Below are 18760 nucleotides of genomic sequence, written 5' to 3'. Positions count from 1 at the left end.
CGGGTGGTTTTCGGTAATTTGCTGTGAATCTTTGGTTTAATTTTATTCTTCTTGAACGAATCCCGTTTTTTTTCTGCTGGAGATGATGTCTGGTGAAAGGTAGGGAAACGAAAATCACCGGGAGCAGATTAGATATTTCTTTCGTTTCAAAACAATTAGTAGATGCATCACGGGTCCGGGTTATGGATTGGGTTGAAAGTCGTTCATCATTTCTTGTAATTGTACTGATTCATTCAGAAAGATAGAAACTCAGAAATAATCTCCTGTAGAGTCCGGTGCCTTGTACAATGCGGGCATAGAGCGGTTTATGTATGTGATGTGTGCGGTTTATGTATGTGATGTGTGATGTGTACTGCGTGGAAGTATCTATCAGATACATAGAGGAAAGAAAGAGAAAAACAAAAAAAAAGAAGAAAAAGAAAGAAATGAGTGAAGAAGATTAACCTAATGAAATGAGAAATTAAGAAAAATTTCGAAAGTGGAAAGTATAGAAAAAAAACAAGAACAAACTAATAAAGGAAGGTGGAGTTTAAGAAGTAAGGGCAAGAAAGGGAAAAATGGAAGAAAGAAAAAAAAAAGAAAAAAGAAGGAAATAGGTCAATTAGGAAAGAAAGAGGGGAAAACCGAATAAGAGAAAGAGAAAAAAAGGAGAAAGAAGAAATGAAAGAAAGGACTAGAATGGAGATGGAGTGTTGAATTGTTGGGGCCACCATGCTCCTGGTCCCATTACCTGAACCCTTCTAGGTTTGGGGGGCTTGGAGCAGGTGCCTGGGGTGGCTGGGGGTGCTGGGCCGTCTCTCCCCTCCTCCTCCCCACCTTCCCTCCATCCTCTGCTCTCTCTTTATCCTGCAGTCTCTCAGGGGAGGAGGAGGCTCTCTCTTCTCCTGTGGAACAAGTCTATCTTCCAACGTCAGGGAGGTCATTAATAACCAATTAGGAGGGTCAATCCGGCCCATATAAAGAGGGCAGGGCTGCGGCGAGGAGGACAGTGGCACACAGCGCTGCTCGGAGGAGGTAGAGGCTGCTCAGGGGTGACTCCAGCACAGGTGACACCAGAGCACCAGCACACCCATGATGGGCTCAGTGCTCCCCGCAGAAGCCTTGGTGCTGAAGAGCGGCCTGAAGCAGCCAGGTCTGTCCCTGGCCGAGATGATCACCTCCGACATCCTGCACAGCTTCCTCTATGGGCGCTGGAGGAACGTCCTGGGGGAGCAGCTGTTTGAGGAGAAGAGCAACCACAGCAGCCCCAAAACTGCCTTCACCGCGGAGGTCCTGGCCCAGTCCTTCTCCGGAGGTGAGTGCCCACCCTGCGCCCCTCGCAGCAGCCCCTCTCCGCTGCACCTTCACTTTTTCCAAATAGTTTGAATTTGTTTTTTTTGTGTAAATATTTACAGTGCTTTCCTATTTCTCTTCCGACAATTGAGGCTGGTGGCGGAGACGACCCCTCATTGGGCTTCTCACAACTGTGGCATCTTCTCCTTTTCAGGTTCCCACCAAAATCTCCTCTTTACCAACCAGCCCTGAAATCCTCGCTTTTCTCCCAGCGACAATTGAGCAGGGCATGTAATAGAGTCAGACTGGGGAAGAAAAGCTTTTACATTCATTTAGTTAACTTGAGTTTGACCTGAGAAAAAAAAGTTTCCACTTAAACCAACTTAAAAAGAATTTAGAGAAGAAAAAAGTGGCCTATTCTCTAAGATGTCTCAGGTCCTTATTCCCCAGTCATCAATCTGTGCCCCATCCAGCTCCCTTGTCCTGGCATCCGTGAACGGGGCATTATGACTCCCATTATCCCCTATGTTCCTTTCCTAATTGACCATGAAGACTAATTCCATCAGCATTCACTTGATGTCAAGCAGCTAATCTCCCCATTTTGTAGGTGGAATTCCTCCAGCTTTGGAGCAAGTCCTCACTACATGATGCGCCAATGTATCTGCGACACTTTCCATACAGACTAATGAATTTAGAATGAGTCATTTCTTTCTTGTTGGGTTTCATGAATGCCCATCACTTTACCAGTGTGACAAATTGCTGGACGGGTAGATGGGGAGGGGGGCACTATTTAACCTCTGTCTACACAACAAATAGCCTCAAATCTCCCCCATTGTCGAAGGTTCCGTGTTAGATAAAATCCCATTCACTTGCGCCTTTTTCTCAGAAGTTTCCAATAGTTTTACATATACATTTCTTTACTGTTGTGGTGACAGTTATAAGGCACTGCGCCAGATAAGTCTGAGCTATAGATGAGAGAAAAATAAATAAATATAGAGATTAAATTAACATTTTTCGTTGCGAATTTAAATTGCTGCAATGTGTAATAATCCTGTGAAATGCACAAACTTGTGAGTGGCCTCCAATAATTGCTGGAAATAATATTAATAATAATAATAATAATAATAATAATTATTATTATTAATGGAAACACTTTTGGCAAAACAAATAAATGTTCCTTGAAATTTACATGTCATTAGAAAGAGAATAAATTAATGAGATTAAATCTGTTATCAAAAATTGAGATTTGATAAATTCTGCTCTCAGATTTGGTAATTCTGCCGCAAAATTGTATCTTTATGAGGACGGATGTTCTGCGACTTTTATAGAATAGTGGCTAATTTAAATGTAGTGGTTGAGATTATAGAAAAAAAAACAACAACGCCCAATTCGTTGTAATCGAGAAAATCACGAATATCCCGTCATCACCCCAGTGCGGATGCGGATGGCAATTAACGGCTGATAGAAACCGAATTTAGGCTACGTTCACATTTGCGTTGTGCGCCGCAGCGTCGTCGCCGCACCAAAACGCATGCGTCGTGCGGCCCTATCTTTAACATTGGGGCCGCATGGCGCCGCATGTACATGCGTTGTCATGCGTTTTGGTGCGTCGTACGCCGCATGCGGCGTTAGGGCGCACCTGTCAGGGCGCGGCAAACGCAACATGTTGCATTTTTTTTGCGGCGCCGACTTTTTAAAAAACGCATGCGTCGTGTTTGCGTCGCTTTTGCGTCGTCGATGCGCCTTTTTTTCCATTGATTTGCATTGACAACGCAGACGACGCAAGTACTTGCGTCGTGGTGCGTTGTACGACGCATGCGTTTTCCTAAAAAATTGCAAAAATTGTCTAGACTTTGGGGGGGCGCATGCGGCGCAAAACGCTGCGTTTTTTGTTCATAACGCAACTGCGTTTTTGTTTGCGTTGTGCGTTGCGGCGCCGACGCTGCGGCGCACAACGCAAATGTGAACGTAGCCTTACATAGATTGGGGTGTAGGGAGCAAAGCGACCAGATAAATGATTTCCTTTTTGTGTAAACGAAATGAATGGAAGTTGAATTGTCGCACTGTGATTGTCGCTTCCAGGGGATGAGCTGAGGAGCAGTTTCCAACTAATGAGTTGCTCCCGGCTGTGTGAAGTTCTCCTGCTCAGGGTCTCTTGCTAAGGGTCTCCTGCACAGGGTCTCCTGCTCAGGGTCTCTTGCTGAGGGTCTCCTGCACAGGGTCTCCCGCTCAGGGTCTCCGGCACAGGGTCTCCTGCTGAGGGTCTCCCGATCAGGGTCTCTCGCTAAGGGTCTCCTTCTCACTCAGGGTCTCTCGCTGAGGGTCTCCTTCTCACTCAGGGTCTCTTGCTGAGCGTCTCCCGCTCAGGGTCTCTCACTCAGGGTCTCCCGCTCAGAGTCTCTTGCTCAGGGTCTCCTGCACAGGGTCTCCCGCTCAGGGTCTCTTGCTCAAGGTCTCCTGCACAGGGTCTCCCGCTCAGGGTCTCTCGCTCAGGGTCTCTCGCTCAGGGTCTCTGTCTGAGGGTCTCCTTCTCACTCAGGGTCTCTCGCTGAGGGTCTCCTGCTCAGGGTCTCCCGCACAGGGTCTCCGGCTCAGGGTCTCCGGCTCAGGGTCTCTCGCTCAGGGTCCTCGCTTAGGGTCTCCTGCTCAGGGTCTCCTGCACAGGGTCTCCCGCTCAGGGTCTCTCGCTCAGGGTCTCCTCACTCAGGGTCTCTCGCTGAGGGTCTCCCGCTCAGGGTCTCTCGCTCAGGGTCCTCGCTGAGGGTCTCCTGCTCAGGGTCTCCTGCACAGGGTCTCCCGCTCAGGGTCTCTCGCTCAGGGTCTCTCGCTCAGGGTCTCTCGCTGAGGGTCTCCTTCTCACTCAGGGTCTCTCGCAGAGGGTCTCCTGCTCAGGGTCTCCCGCACAGGGTCTCCGGCTCAGGGTCTCCGGCTCACGGTCTCCGGCTCACGGTCTCCGGCTTTCTCCCCGCAGAGGTGCAGAAGCTCTCCAGCCTGGTGCTGCCCACAGAAGTCATCATTGCCCAGAGCTCCATCCCCGGTGAGGGATTAGGGATCTTCTCCAAGACCTGGATTAAGGCTGGGACTGAGATGGGACCTTTCACCGGCAGAGTCATCTCCCCGGAGCATGTGGACCTGTGCAAGAACAACAACCTGATGTGGGAGGTGAGTGGTCATCAACCAGGGGGGCTCAGATAAGATCAGATGATGGATCCCCCAGGGGAGGAACTGATTGAATTAGATGGACTGTAGCCAGCAGCTCCCAGAGATTAATGGAGGCCATTGATGTCCAGCTCACAGCTTCAGTGCCGCTCCATTGTGTCAGTTCTCAGGATAAGCGGAGAAATTGACTCTTTGGATGTCATTAATTAGACTGTGGGCTGTCTATCACCTGAAAATAGCCCCCAGCTCATCCTACAGCAATGGTCCAGGTGTCTACAGGACTGTGGTGACACTATTCTCAGCATGCCATGACATGGCACACTGGGAGTTGTAGTGTCACCACAGTTACAGGGCAATGTAGTGTAAGAAGCAGAAGAAGTCAGAGACTAAGAGATAATTATACAGCTGGAAAGCTTGAAAAGTGTCAGAAAGATAAATACTATATAGATATGAGATGGACACATATATACATGATAGAATATAAAGGACAGATAAATACAATATAGATATGAGATGTGTGTGTATATATATATATATGTGTGTGTGTGTGTATATATATATATATATATATATATATATATATATATATATATATATATATATATATATATGGCATATGTTATAAACTGTAAAGGACATAAATACTATATATGTGAGATGGATGGATACATATATTTGTGATATATACATGTGATAGACTATAAAAGACAGATAAATACAATGTAGATATGAGATGAATACATATATACGTCATAGACTATAATTGACAGAGATAAATAAAATAAATAAATAATAAATAAAATAAATAAATAAATAAAAAATAAATAAAATAAATAAATTGACAGAGATAAATACAATATAGATATGAGACGGATACATATATACGTGATAGATTATAAAGGACAGATAAATACAATATAGATATGAGATGGATATGTATATACATTATAGATTATAAAAGACAGATAAATACAATATAGATATGAGATGGAGATATATATACATTATAGATTATAAAAGACAGATAAATACAATATAGATATGAGACGGATACGTATATATGTGATAGATTATAAAGGACAGATACATACTGTGTATATATGAGATGGAGACATTCCATGCTTGGCCCGTCATTAACCATTTGTTGTCCTCTCCCCTTCCCAGGTCTTTAATGAGGATGGCACGGTGCGCTATTTCATTGATGCCAGTCAGGAGGATCACCGCAGCTGGATGACGTACATTAAATGTGCCCGCAATGAGCAGGAGCAGAACCTGGAGGTGGTACAGATTGGGAATAGCATCTTCTACAAGGCCATAGAGGTAATACTCTCATCATCTCCTAGATACGACGCTGGTTGGGGGTCACCGTTGGGCCCAATGTTCTGGATAATATGTAGAACATTCCAGAATCCTGTCCTCACTGGTTACATGGGTCTCTGACCTGATCTTTCCACCAAGGGGCCATTTCTGTTCATGTTCATCGCCCCTGTTGGGCTGAGACCTAGAACTTTCTGTGCGCCTCCCAAGCTGGTAATGGCCTCCGTTAATCGCTGTCCACCTCCTGTAACAATAGGATCCGCTGGCATCTCCTGGCGCAGCGGGAAGACGACTCTTCTTTTACAGGAAAAAATCAATTTGGCGTCTAACAAATGTCAGGTTACGGGGAGTGCGGCGGTGAGCGCTGAATACACGAGGCAGGAGCGCGGCCGCCGCTGTAAACATCACTTACCTAATAGAAGCTGTTCAGCACCCGGCCATTTGTTGATTTGCTTTTGATAAGTGATGTCGCTCTTCTCTCTTTGTGAGGGGAGAGGGGGCGGCTGCAGCTCCTGGCCTCTGAACGGCACCTCACCTGACACCACAGACGGAAGAGGGCCCCTGTGCAAGAACAATATATGGGCCCCAATAGCTCATCAAATGCACAATTCTACCTGCTTTAGAGGTGGAAATGGGGCCCCTGACCTCTCGGGCCCCTGTGTGGCTGCACAGGTTGCACCAATGATATGTCTATCCCTGCCTGACACATGGACCCCGTAGACTCTGCACGGCCCATACTCCATGTCCCACAGTGTTGGGCTCAAGGTCACCGCTCTAGCGCCTGCACCGCCAGCGCAGCACAGGAGCGGCACATTCATCGCCCATCTCCCCAGGTTGTTATATTAATTATCACATGTTAATAACCTCATTCATCGAATGTCCTTGGTAACCAAGGAGCACAACACAGGGAGTCACAGGAGACAGCGAGGGGCCCCGGGGGGACGGAGCATAAGGATGTGAGTGGCAGAGGTGGTGACGACTGAGGAAACTTCTGCCACCGCTGGGCAAGTATAGGGGGCACCACAGCTCAAAATATCAGGGGTTCACACCCAGGTCATCCCAATATCAAGGAGAATAGATTAATGCAAGCTATTGTTCTCTGTTTTCACAAATTACTGGGGCGAGGCGAATGTAGGACAGGTGACTACAATCTATTACTAAGCAAAAACCTATATAGAAAAGAAATACCATAAATAAAAATATAACTGACAATACAAATGAATATCATACACAAAATATATAACCCTAAAGAAGTATTCAAATAAATATGCAAAATGCTAAATAATCCTTTATTTATATATATAAAACATGATTACCCAACAATTCATAATTAAAACATGATATCACAAAACAAGGGGTGAGGGTAAAAAAATATATATAAAATCACAATGTATGCAGGGGGCAGGATATGTCAACTGATTGGGCAAAAGGTAGATGAAGCAATAAATTAAATATCAAAAATGAAGGACAAAGTTAAATAAGACTGCTGAACTTAATTATTAATTCATGGAAAAGTAGAAAATAAAAGGGTGCATAGTGCAAAAAGATATATATATATAATAATATATATATATATATATATATATATATATACACACAGTATATATATATATATATATATATATATATATATAATGTAAATACCAATGTGGCTAATATATGAAGGATATGAATATACATAAGGCAGATATATGGCTTGAATATTAGATGATCAAAAAGGGAAATCCATATTAGAAATTTGTATTAATCAACAAAAAAAGTGCAAAGTGCAGAAATATCCTTGCAGCCTATATAACTAGCAGCACAACATGATGATTTATAAAAGAAAGTAGAGGTCAAAAGAAATCCATTGTAAAAGCGCAATACCAACCCCCACACACCACTCAAACGCAGGTTTCACTTTCGTTTCGTTAGGGAGCTTTTACTGGGGAGAGGCGACTGTAGGACAGGTGAATACTATTGTTCAGTCCTGATATCCTTCCATCACTATAGGTGGCGCCAGGGCCGGACTGGGACTAAAATTCAGCCCTGGCATTTGAAGTCACACAGGCCCACTTGTCGCATGGTGACTGTATAATATCTTTGTACACTTGTAGGCTACAAGAAGTGAGGGGAGTGTAACACGACTATATAACATATAATTACAGCTGTATCCAGCATTACAGCTCAGTCCCCATAGAATGTAATACAGCACAGCCCCCATAGACTATAATACAGCACAGCCCCCATAGAATGTAATACAGCACAGCCCCCATAGAATGTAATACAGCACAGCCCCCATAGAATGTAATACAGCACAGCCCCCATAGAATGTAATACAGCACAGCCCCCATAGAATGTAATGCAGCACAGCCCCCATAGAATGTAATACAGCACAGCCCCCATAGAATGTAATGCAGCACAGCCCCATAGAATGTAATACAGCACAGCCCCATAGAATGTAATACAGAACAGCCCCTTAGAATTTAATGCAGCACAGTCCCCATAGAATGTAATGCAGCACAGCCCCCATAGAATGTAATGCAGCCAGCCCCATAGAATGTAATGCAGCACAGCCCCCATAGAATGTAATGCAGCCAGCCCCATATAATTAAATGCAGCACAACCCCATAGAATGTAATACAGCACAGCCCCATAGAATATAATGCAGCACAGCCCCATAGAATATAATGCAGCACAGCCCCATACAATATAATGCAGCACAGCCACCATACAATGTAATGCAGCCAGCCCCATAGAATATAATGCAGCACAGGCCCATAGAATGGAATGCAGCCAGCCCCATAGAATATAATGCAGCACAGGCCCATGGAATGGAATGCAGCCAGCCCCATAGAATATAATGCAGCACAGGCCCATGGAATGGAATGCAGCCAGCCCCCATAGAATGTAATGCAGGCAGCCACCATACAATAAAATGCAGCACAGCCCCCATAGAATGTAATGCAGGCAGCCCCCATAGAATGTAATGCAGGCAGCCCCCATAGAATGTAATGCAGGCAGCCCCCATAGAATGTAATGCAGCACAGCCCCCATAGAATGTAATGCAGCACAGCCCCATAGAATGTAATGCAGCACAGCCCCATAGAATATAATGCAGCACAGGCCCATAGAATGGAATGCAGCCAGCCCCATAGAATATAATGCAGCACAGGCCCATGGAATGGAATGCAGCCTGCCCCATAGAATATAATGCAGCACAGGCCCATGTAATGGAATGCAGCCAGCCCCATAGAATATAATGCAGCACAGGCCCATGGAATGAAATGCAGCCAGCCCCCATAGAATGTAATGCAGGCAGACACCATACAATATAATGCAGCACAGCCCCCATAGAATGTAATGCAGGCAGGCAGCCCCCATAGAATGTAATGCAGGCAGGCAGCCCCCCATAGAATGTAATGCAGGCAGGCAGCCCCCATAGAATGTAATGCAGGCAGGCAGCCCCCCATAGAATGTAATGCAGGCAGGCAGCCCCCCATAGAATGTAATGCAGGCAGCCCCCATAGAATGTAATGCAGGCAGGCAGCCCCCATAGAATGTAATGCAGGCAGGCAGCCCCCATAGAATGTAATGCAGGCAGGCAGCCCCCCCATAGAATGTAATGCAGGCAGGCAGCCCCCCATAGAATGTAATGCAGGCAGGTAGCCCCCATAGAATGTAATGCAGGCAGGCAGCCCCTCATAGAATGTAATGCAGGCAGGCAGCCCCCCATAGAATGTAATGCAGGCAGGCAGCCCCCATAGAATGTAATGCAGGCAGGCAGCCCCCATAGAATGTAATGCAGGCAGGCAGCCCCCATAGAAAGTAATGCAGGCAGGCAGCCCCCATAGAAAGTAATGCAGGCAGGCAGCCCCCATAGAAAGTAATGCAGGCAGGCAGCCCCCATAGAAAGTAATGCAGGCAGGCAGCCCCCATAGAAAGTAATGCAGGCAGGCAGCCCCCATAGAAAGTAATGCAGGCAGGCAGCCCCCCCCCCCCAATAGCTCCACAATCCAGTCATCACTCATTGATAAAAAAAAACCAAACACTCTACTCACCTCTCTCCTCGTGTCCCGCGCTGCTCCTGGCTCAGGTCTCAGCAGTCGCAGTCTGCCCGCCCGGTCACACAGCAGGTGCGCGATGATATGACGTCATCGCGCACCCGCAGTGTCAGCGGCAGGCAGAGCGGGGAATGATGGGAGAGGGGGCGTCAGCGGACGCTCTCTCCTCCATCATTGCATTCAACTGTACCGGCGTCTATGACGCCGGTATAGTTGAATGCGGGGCCGGGAGTGTGCCGTGACAGCGTGGGGAGTGTGCCGACAGCGGCACACTCGAGCGGCCCACTACTGCCACCGGCCCTTCTACTGCCCTATGGCCAATCCGGCCCTGGGTGGCGCCATTTCCCCGATTTCAATGATGTTGCAGTGCATGATGGGATACCTCACCTGTATGATCCTGCTGCAGTGCTCCTGACCATCTCTTTCTTTTCTGCAGACGATCCCTCCGGACCAGGAGCTGCTGGTGTGGTACAGCAATTCTCAGAACACTTTCCTCGGAATTCCCGGTGTGCCTGGCTTGGAAGAGGAGCAGAAGAAGAATAAACATGGTGAGCGGTGCAGCAGACATGGATATAGTTATGGTTGAAAGTCTGGGTGCAGAAAATGAGGCAGAAGTTCCTGCCTCCATAGCTCCTGCATCATCTGGTACTTACAGTGGGTACGGAAAGTGTTCAGATCACTTTAAATTTTTCACTCTTTGTTTCATTGCAGCCATTTGGTAAATTCAAAACAGTTCATTTTTTTCTCATTAATGTACACTCTGCACCCCAACTTGACTGAAAAAAAAAAATCAGAGATGTAGAAATTTTTGCAATTGTATTAAAAAAGAAAAACTGAAATATCACATGGTCATAAGTATTCAGACCCTTTGCTCAGTATTGAGTAGAAGCACCTTTGGAGCTAGTACAGCCACGAGTCTTCTTGGGAATGATGCAACAAGTTTTCACACCTGGATTTGGGGATCCTCTGCCATTCTTTTTTGCAGATCCTCTCCAGTTCCGTCAGGTTGGATGGTGAACGTTGGTGGACAGCCATTTTCAGGTCTCTCCAGAGATGCTCAACTGGGTTTAGGTCAGGGCTCTGGCTGGGCCAGTCATGTATGGTCACGGAGTTGTTCTGAAGCCACTCCTTTGTTATTTTAGCAGTGTGCTTAGGGTCATTGTCTTGTTAGAAAGTGAACCTTCATCCAAGTCTGAGGTCCAGAGCACTCTGGTAAAGGTTTTCATCCAGGATATCTCTGTACTTGGCTGCATTCATGTTTCCTTCAATGACAACCAGTTGTCCTGTCCCTGCAGCTGAAAAACACCCCTATAGCATGATGCTGCCACCACCATATTTCACTGTTGGGATTGTATTGGGCAGGTGATGAGCAGTGCCTGGTTTTCTCCACACATACCGCTTAGAATTATCACCAAAAAGGTCTATTTTCGTCTCATCAGACCAGAGAATCTTATTTCTCACAGTCTGGGAGTCCTTCATGTGTTTTTTTAGCAAACTCTATGCGGGCTTTCATATGTCTTGCACTGAGGAGAGGCTTTCGTAGGGCCACTCTGCCATAAAGGTCTGACTGGTGGAGGGCTGCAGTGATAGTTGACTTTGTGGAACTTTCTCCCATCTCCCTACTGCATCTCTGGACCTCAGCCACAGTGATCTTGGGGTTCTTCTTTACCTCTCTCACCAAGGCTCTTCTCCCACAATTGCTTAGTTTGGCTGGACATCCAGGTCTAGGAAGACTTCTGGTGGTCCCAAACTTCTTCCATTTAAGGATTATGGAGGCCACGCCACTGTGCTCTTTGGACATTGAGTACTGCAGAAGGTCTGTTGTAACCTTGGCCAGATCTGTGCCTTGCCACAATTCTGTCTCTGAGCTTCTTGGCCAGATCCTTTGACCTCATGATTCTCATTTGGTCTGACATGCACTGTGAGCTGTGAGGTCTAAGGCTGCTGTCACACTAGCAGTATTTGGTCAGTATTTTACATCAGTATTTGTAAGCCAAAACCAGGAGTGGAACAAATAGAGGAAAAGTATAACAGAAACATATGCACCACTTCTGCATTTATCACCCACTCCTGGTTTTGGCTTACAAATACTGATGTAAAATACTGACCAAATACTGCTAGTGTGACTCCAGCCTTATAAAGACAGGTGTGCGCCTTTCTAAATCAAGTCCTATCAGTTTAATTAAACACAGCAGGACTCCAATAAAGGAGTAGAACCATCTCAAGGAGGATCACACGGAAATGGACAGCATGTGACTTAAATATGAGTGTCTGAGCAAAGGGTCTGAATACTTATGACCATGTGATATTTCAGTTTTATTTTTAATAAATTTGCAAAAATTTCTACATTTCTGTTGTTTTTTTTTTCTGTCAAGATGGGATGCAGAGTATACATTAATGTGAAAAAAATGAACTTTTTTGAATTTACCAAATGACTGCAATGAAACAAAGAGTGAAAAATTTAAAGGGGTCTGTTAGGTGTCGAGATTCTGCCCCTGCACAGGGGGAATCTCACACCATGTTTTCTGCGGTCTCCCATTCTTCCCCAGCCACAGTGGAGCCTGCTCAGCAGAGACACCGGTCCCAGCATCTGTCTCAAGCTGATACTGTGCGTTTGGTTACAGGTTCAGCCTTTGTAACCAGCATTGATCAGCAGCGAGCAGACGTTCCAGGGACTAAGTCCTGCTTTTCATCTACTGAGCATGCCCATGGGGCGACCTGTCATTGGAGGTCAGAGGTCACATGCCCAGGTCCTGTAGCGGCTCTGATTGGACCACCAGGAAGGTCCTGGAAGGCTGTGACTATAAAAGGTTCGCATGGCCGCTCGGCCATGCGCTAGTATAGACTTGATTATGTATGTCTGTCCTGAGAGATTAATACTGGTGAATGCTCCTAAATGATCCCCTTTGGTTGTTGTCTGGGTATTAGGGTGAGTGGATCAAGCAGCCAGCATCTAATAGTGGCCTCTCAGCTACATTAACACTACTGGTCAGTGTAGGGTGGGAACTCCCGCTTGATCTCAGCATCTGACTCAGGGCGTCCTCAGGCGCGGGCTCAAAAGCCACCGAGGGTCAGAGCAAGTTCAATCGCCAGCATAGTGGGGGTGAATTTCAGGGATCCAACTAGCGTCCATCTGCTGCACCCTGTGACTGCTAACAGGGCACAGCGTTTCCTTAGTTTCCTTGCGACTCTGTGAAGCAACAGAGTTCGCGTCAGTTCATACCGGGTGACGGAACCCGTGTTTATTCTGGCGTAGTACCGCCATATAGTGCCGCCATTACCTAGCAGCAGGTTCCATCTCTGCACAGTGGACCCCGGGCTGCGAACGCACCTTATTACTATCTTTATAATTATTCGGTGCGTTCCGCCAGCCCTAACAGGGTCTGAATACTTTCCGTACCCACTGTACACACCAGGTAGCTTGAGTTTTATAAGTAAATTCTGCATAGCGGCTCAAATGTCATATATTTGGTGTTTGCCTACATCGTAGCTGCGGTAGTCTTTTGTTTGCATTTCGTGGAGTTTCCAGCAGGGGGCTGAGACCCAGATGAGTTCAGTTCTGATGATTTAGGGGATCAAAAAGAGTAAATGTATTCTTTAAATTTTTCATATTGTTTCCTCCTCAGATGATTTTGGTGGCATCGATTCCTCTGGACCAGTGCTGTCCGGCCGCATGCGCTGTGTGATCTGCCACAGAGGCTTCAACTCCCGAAGCAACCTGCGCTCTCACATGCGGATCCACACCCTCGACAAACCCTTTGTGTGCCGCTTCTGCAACCGTCGCTTCAGCCAGTCTTCCACTCTGCGGAACCATGTCCGACTGCACACTGGGGAGCGCCCGTATAAGTGCCAGGTGTGCCAAAGCGCCTACTCGCAGCTGGCTGGCCTCCGTGCCCACCAGAAGAGTGCCAGGCACCGACCCCCAAATGGATCCATGCAGGCCCACTCCCCCACCCTGCCGGTGCCGCACCCGGCCTCACTGGCACATCACATCCCCACCATGGTATTGTGAGGACAGACTTATACAGACTTTTTGCTACACCTTGAAATCTCGCCATTTACTTCCATCTCTCCTGACTGCGCATTTCTTAGCAGCTACCAAAAATGGTGGATGTATGTGACATAAGAGATGGCTCATGTATGAGGCACGAGGCACCAATGGCTCTTAAGTGGCTCATTGCTTCTCCTGCTGTGCGTAGATTAGGGGTAACCCAGCTGCCCCGAGCCAGCGCAGTACCCCTGTACAGTAATCGCCTCACAGGCAGCTTACAAAATAGCAATTAAATCTATGGGAAAAGTAAAAGAAAAAAAAACAAACAAAAACAAAATATTTTAATTTGGAAACTGATGGAATATAATTCTCAATTTTGCCTCATTCCAAGGCTTCTTGTATATAGGAGTGTACAAATACATAAATCTCTATATAAATATCTATACATAGATTAAAGTAAAGATTATATCTATCACCTCTATAGTATATATACACATATACATATATATACAGCTCCAGTGGAAACAATTTGAAAACTCCTCGAACGAGTCACTTTATATCCTGTAAATATTTCCTGTAAAATCTTTGCTGCTATCGGCCGAGATTCCATGTATTATACCTGTAAGTAATTTGTACCTCTCTGTACCTATCACATGTTCCCAATAAAAGAAGGAAATTTATTTTGTGAAATGATTTACTTGGAAAATAATTCAGTTTCTTTCTTTCTATTCCATTTTCTTTTATAATTAGGTTTAAAAACTAAAAAAAAAAACCTTCAATCTTTGGTAGCATTTTACACAACAGACGCTTAGTTTTAATTGTCTTTATGTATAGATATATAGATAGATAGATCTTAAAAAATGTGCTACTGTAGCATCCTATGAAAATAATCATGGTCTCTAACATTTCGAGAATTTTAACTTTTGTATTTTCAAAGTGTAGAAATTGAGATGTCAATACGAACAAAACAAAGATTCTCTCACCGTCGTCATTATAATCATTTCTAATCAATTTCCAACCTGCAATGAAAGTTTCATTTTTGGGTTAAAGATAAAAAAGAAAGTATGAATAAGTAACTAAGTATATAAATAGAAAGTAAATAATTATATCTATTTTAATGTTTTTTGTTTTTTTTTACATTTTGCTTGTAAACATTTATAATTTTTTAACTTATACTTTTTCACACACATTACAAATATATATATATATATATATATATATATATATATATAAGAGATGAGAAAAAAAATATATTAATATATAAAAAAAGTATATGTTTGTAGCTAATATTCTTTACACACACGTGTGCGCATATATGCATGTTTTAAAAATATTAAACAGAAAAAACGTATACATATAAAAAAAAAAAAAAATAAAAATATGTACATAAAAAAATTATAAAGAAAATAATATATAACTATTTATACATACTGTTTTCATGAAAAAAAATTATAAAGAATAAAACCATAAATATATATATTTTGAACTAAGCAATAAAAATTATGTACATGTATATTTTAACCCCTTATTAATAAAATGTTTAAAAAGCGTGTGTGTATTTGCATTGCTTAGTTATATATATATATATATATATATATATATATATATATATATATATATAACTTTTTCTACACATTTATATATACACATCTGTAAAATAAAAACATCGTTTTTTTTAAATATAATCACAAGTTACCTATAACATTATGTAAAATAATTGAAATGTAAAAAAAAGAAACAATTACAATTAAACATCATTTTTTACCCAAAAATCGAATTTCTAAGAAAATCATGTTATTAAATGTGTAAACATAAAGAAAATGGAGCTAAATAGGGCATAAGGCGTGCTGCTGGCATTCTAGATTTTACAGGTAATATTAAGTGTTTGTAATATATGTATTGGAATGTGATAAAACCTTTAAATATTTTTGCTTTCAAATTGAAAAAAAAAATTGTGAAGAAATATTAAATAAAAAAAGGGAAAATTATGTTTGGAATTCACAACAGTTACATATGGTATTACATTTAATACAAAAGGAAAAAAAATAAGACCTACAAATTTTCAATGGCATGTTAAAAAACAAATAAAATTTCTTATTTTAAAAAAGTAACAATTTTCTTCAAAACATAACGTACATCAAAAAATCTAATATAAAAATGAATCTAGTTATGATTTTCTTAGATAATATTACATTTTTTATAAAAAAACACAACTATTTTAAAAAGATTCCCATTTTAGAACAGGCGCCATCATTTCTCCGATATTTATCATTCCCCTGGCAGGATCCGATAATTCGGTGGCTTTAGTTTGTTGATGAGTTTCATTATTTTAATTGTACAGTAGGTGGGAGTTGAGGATGATAAGAAAAAAATAACTTATACGTATGGTAATTTTGACATGATGCTTTTTGGGAGCGGGGTGATTTGAAGCTGGAGAACTGTTCTTTTTTTTTTTATTTTCCTACAACAAAAAGACCATTGCGTCCTGGAAACATGCCTGAAAATCGTCACGTTTGGGTGGCGCTCCCTCCACGCTGCGTCCTAATGCACTTGACAATTGTTGGTATCTGGATACAATGGAATGTTTGCTGCGGTAACCTTGTTCCTTGTTGACCCGCTTTATGTCATCCACAATGCAGGATTTATGGTGGAGGATGCGGGCACAATGCGCAGCATTTCTCTATTAGCTACAGTGCCGGGTTATGACTGTCCTATTGTTAGCGGAAAATGGAGTTTTTAAACTGCTTACTTGACCCCCCCCCCCCCCCCCGTCAGGAGAGCGCGGCAGCGGCTGCTCAATTAATGGAAATATCTTCATGTCAAACACAGTGTCCTAATATTCAGGAAAACATAGCTCTTGTTTTTCACTGTCCAAGGCCTCAAATAATAAGAATCCATTGGAGATAATAATAATTACTAATATCTGGAGTATTAAAAATCATTATCAATTAGCTATTTATCTTTCTCTGTCTAAATATTTATCCATCAATTATCTAATACAATTACTCTTTCAATCTATATTAAATACCTTTGGTATTGTAACTATTCCATATCTATTTATATGGTGTCTACTGAGCTATTTGTCTCCAGTCTATATCTCATACCTATTTATATCCTATCTAAAGTATCTATCACCATCTAATGTATATCTATCTACAGAATATGTGTATCTAACAGTCTACAGTATCTATCAATCTTTGTATCTGATTATCTATGGAACTAATATATCTACAGTATCTATCAATCTATGTGATTATTTATGTAATATATCTATCTAAAGTATGTATCATCTCATTATCTATGTATCTAATATATCTATATACAGTATATATCAACCTATCTAATTATTTATGTATCTAATATCTATCTACAGCATCTATCAATCTATCTCTCTAATATATATATATATATATATATATATATATATATGTGTCAGCTATCTGAGTCTCTATTTATCTAATATACATATATATATCTACAGCATGTGTCATCTAATTATCTAAGTATCTAATATCTATCTACAGTATGTGTCATCTGATTATCTATGTATCTAATATCTATCTATTTACAGCATCTATCAATCTATCTTATTATCTAATATATATATATATATATATATATATATATATATATATATATACACGGTATATCTACAGTATGTGTCATCTGATTATCTATGTAGCTAATATATCTATCTACAGTATGTGTCATCTGATTATCTATGTATCTGATATATCTATCTACAGTATGTGTCATCTGATTATCTATGTATCAATCTCATAGCTTGTATCTTTCTCCCTCACGTATCTGTCTCTATCAGTCTGCTCTTGATCTGTTGACCTCGCCCCATCGTTACCACTTTCCACGATTTGTTCCGTCAGTTGCGTTGTACTCATTTCTGTACTATTAGTGTCAGCGATAAATTATGGGAAATACGAAAAAAGGCGAACAAAAGCCGCCCGATTTCCTACAGAAGCTGGAACCTTTCAGAACTTGACGTCGTCATTAAAGGGACAGTAGCGGTGATGAAGTGTCAGGCGATGAGCGGGGGTTGTCACATATTGTCTGTGTGACGCTGACCCCGGAGCGTCAGGAGGTGACACGGCGCGAGTGAGACGAGGCACTTCTTCCCATAGCGAAGGCCCCGCTGTAAGCACTTATTACTGGCAGTGAATAGACGCCTGTGTCAGGCAGGAGAATGGGCTTGTTGGCTGACAGCGCTTCTCGTATCCTCGCGTCTCGCACAGCGGGGGGCTGCGCTGAAATGTCTCAAAATACAGGTACAACAACACGATGAAAAGGCAGCGGAGAAAACACGAAAGCCTTGCTCGCCTGATAACACCGCCCGCCACATTCAGGGAAATAATATGATGAAATTATAACGCTCTCCCGGGTGACGCGGCCGCGGAGCGCACGATACAAGCGCACGTTCTGCAAATGGCGCTTTTATGTTCTAAATGTGAAAGAAATGACAGAAGACAGAAAAATCCGGAGATGAGAAGGAGACCGCAGCACTGCGGGGAAGAAGAACGAGGAGACGTGGGTATGAGTGCAATAAGTGCACATCAGTTATCTACACATGATAGGTGCATGGATACAAAGATGCAAGGATAGATACACACCTGATGGATGGACACATAGATAGAGCGATAATACATAGATAGGAAGACAGCCATCTCTGTAAGCGCTGACATGCAAACATTGAATTATGCAACTAGAATGCATTACTGCCATACAGAATATACTTATAAAGTGAAGGTACTTTGCACACACAAACTGGCTAGTCTGGCCACGAAAAGGCCATCATACTTTCATGGGACCCTAAACCTAATTTTAATCATACATGCTTTTCCAGGGCTAGAAGCAACAAATATAAAGGACAGGTAAGACCCAGCATGAATTTATATCAACATTAGGCTGATGAGAGGAAGTCACCACCTTCAACGCCTTATTGTGGCTGGTGGGCTCACATGACTTG

General features: G+C 43.0%; 1 protein-coding gene across 1 annotated transcript; it reads left to right on the top strand.

Moving 5' to 3' along the window:
• Positions 1 to 954: 954 nt before the first annotated feature.
• PRDM12 (PR/SET domain 12) lies at positions 955 to 14477 on the top strand. The gene is made up of 5 exons (XM_077292412.1): positions 955 to 1294; positions 4244 to 4434; positions 5596 to 5751; positions 10228 to 10339; positions 13418 to 14477. Exons 1-5 carry the CDS (start codon positions 1072 to 1074, stop codon positions 13801 to 13803), a joined length of 1068 nt encoding a protein of 355 aa, XP_077148527.1. The 5' UTR covers positions 955 to 1071; the 3' UTR covers positions 13804 to 14477.
• Positions 14478 to 18760: the final 4283 nt, after the last annotated feature.

Source organism: Ranitomeya variabilis, chromosome 2 (genome assembly GCF_051348905.1).
Source record: "Ranitomeya variabilis isolate aRanVar5 chromosome 2, aRanVar5.hap1, whole genome shotgun sequence".
Classification (NCBI taxonomy): Eukaryota; Metazoa; Chordata; class Amphibia; order Anura; family Dendrobatidae; genus Ranitomeya; species Ranitomeya variabilis.
This window is presented reverse-complemented; position numbering and strand designations above follow the sequence as displayed.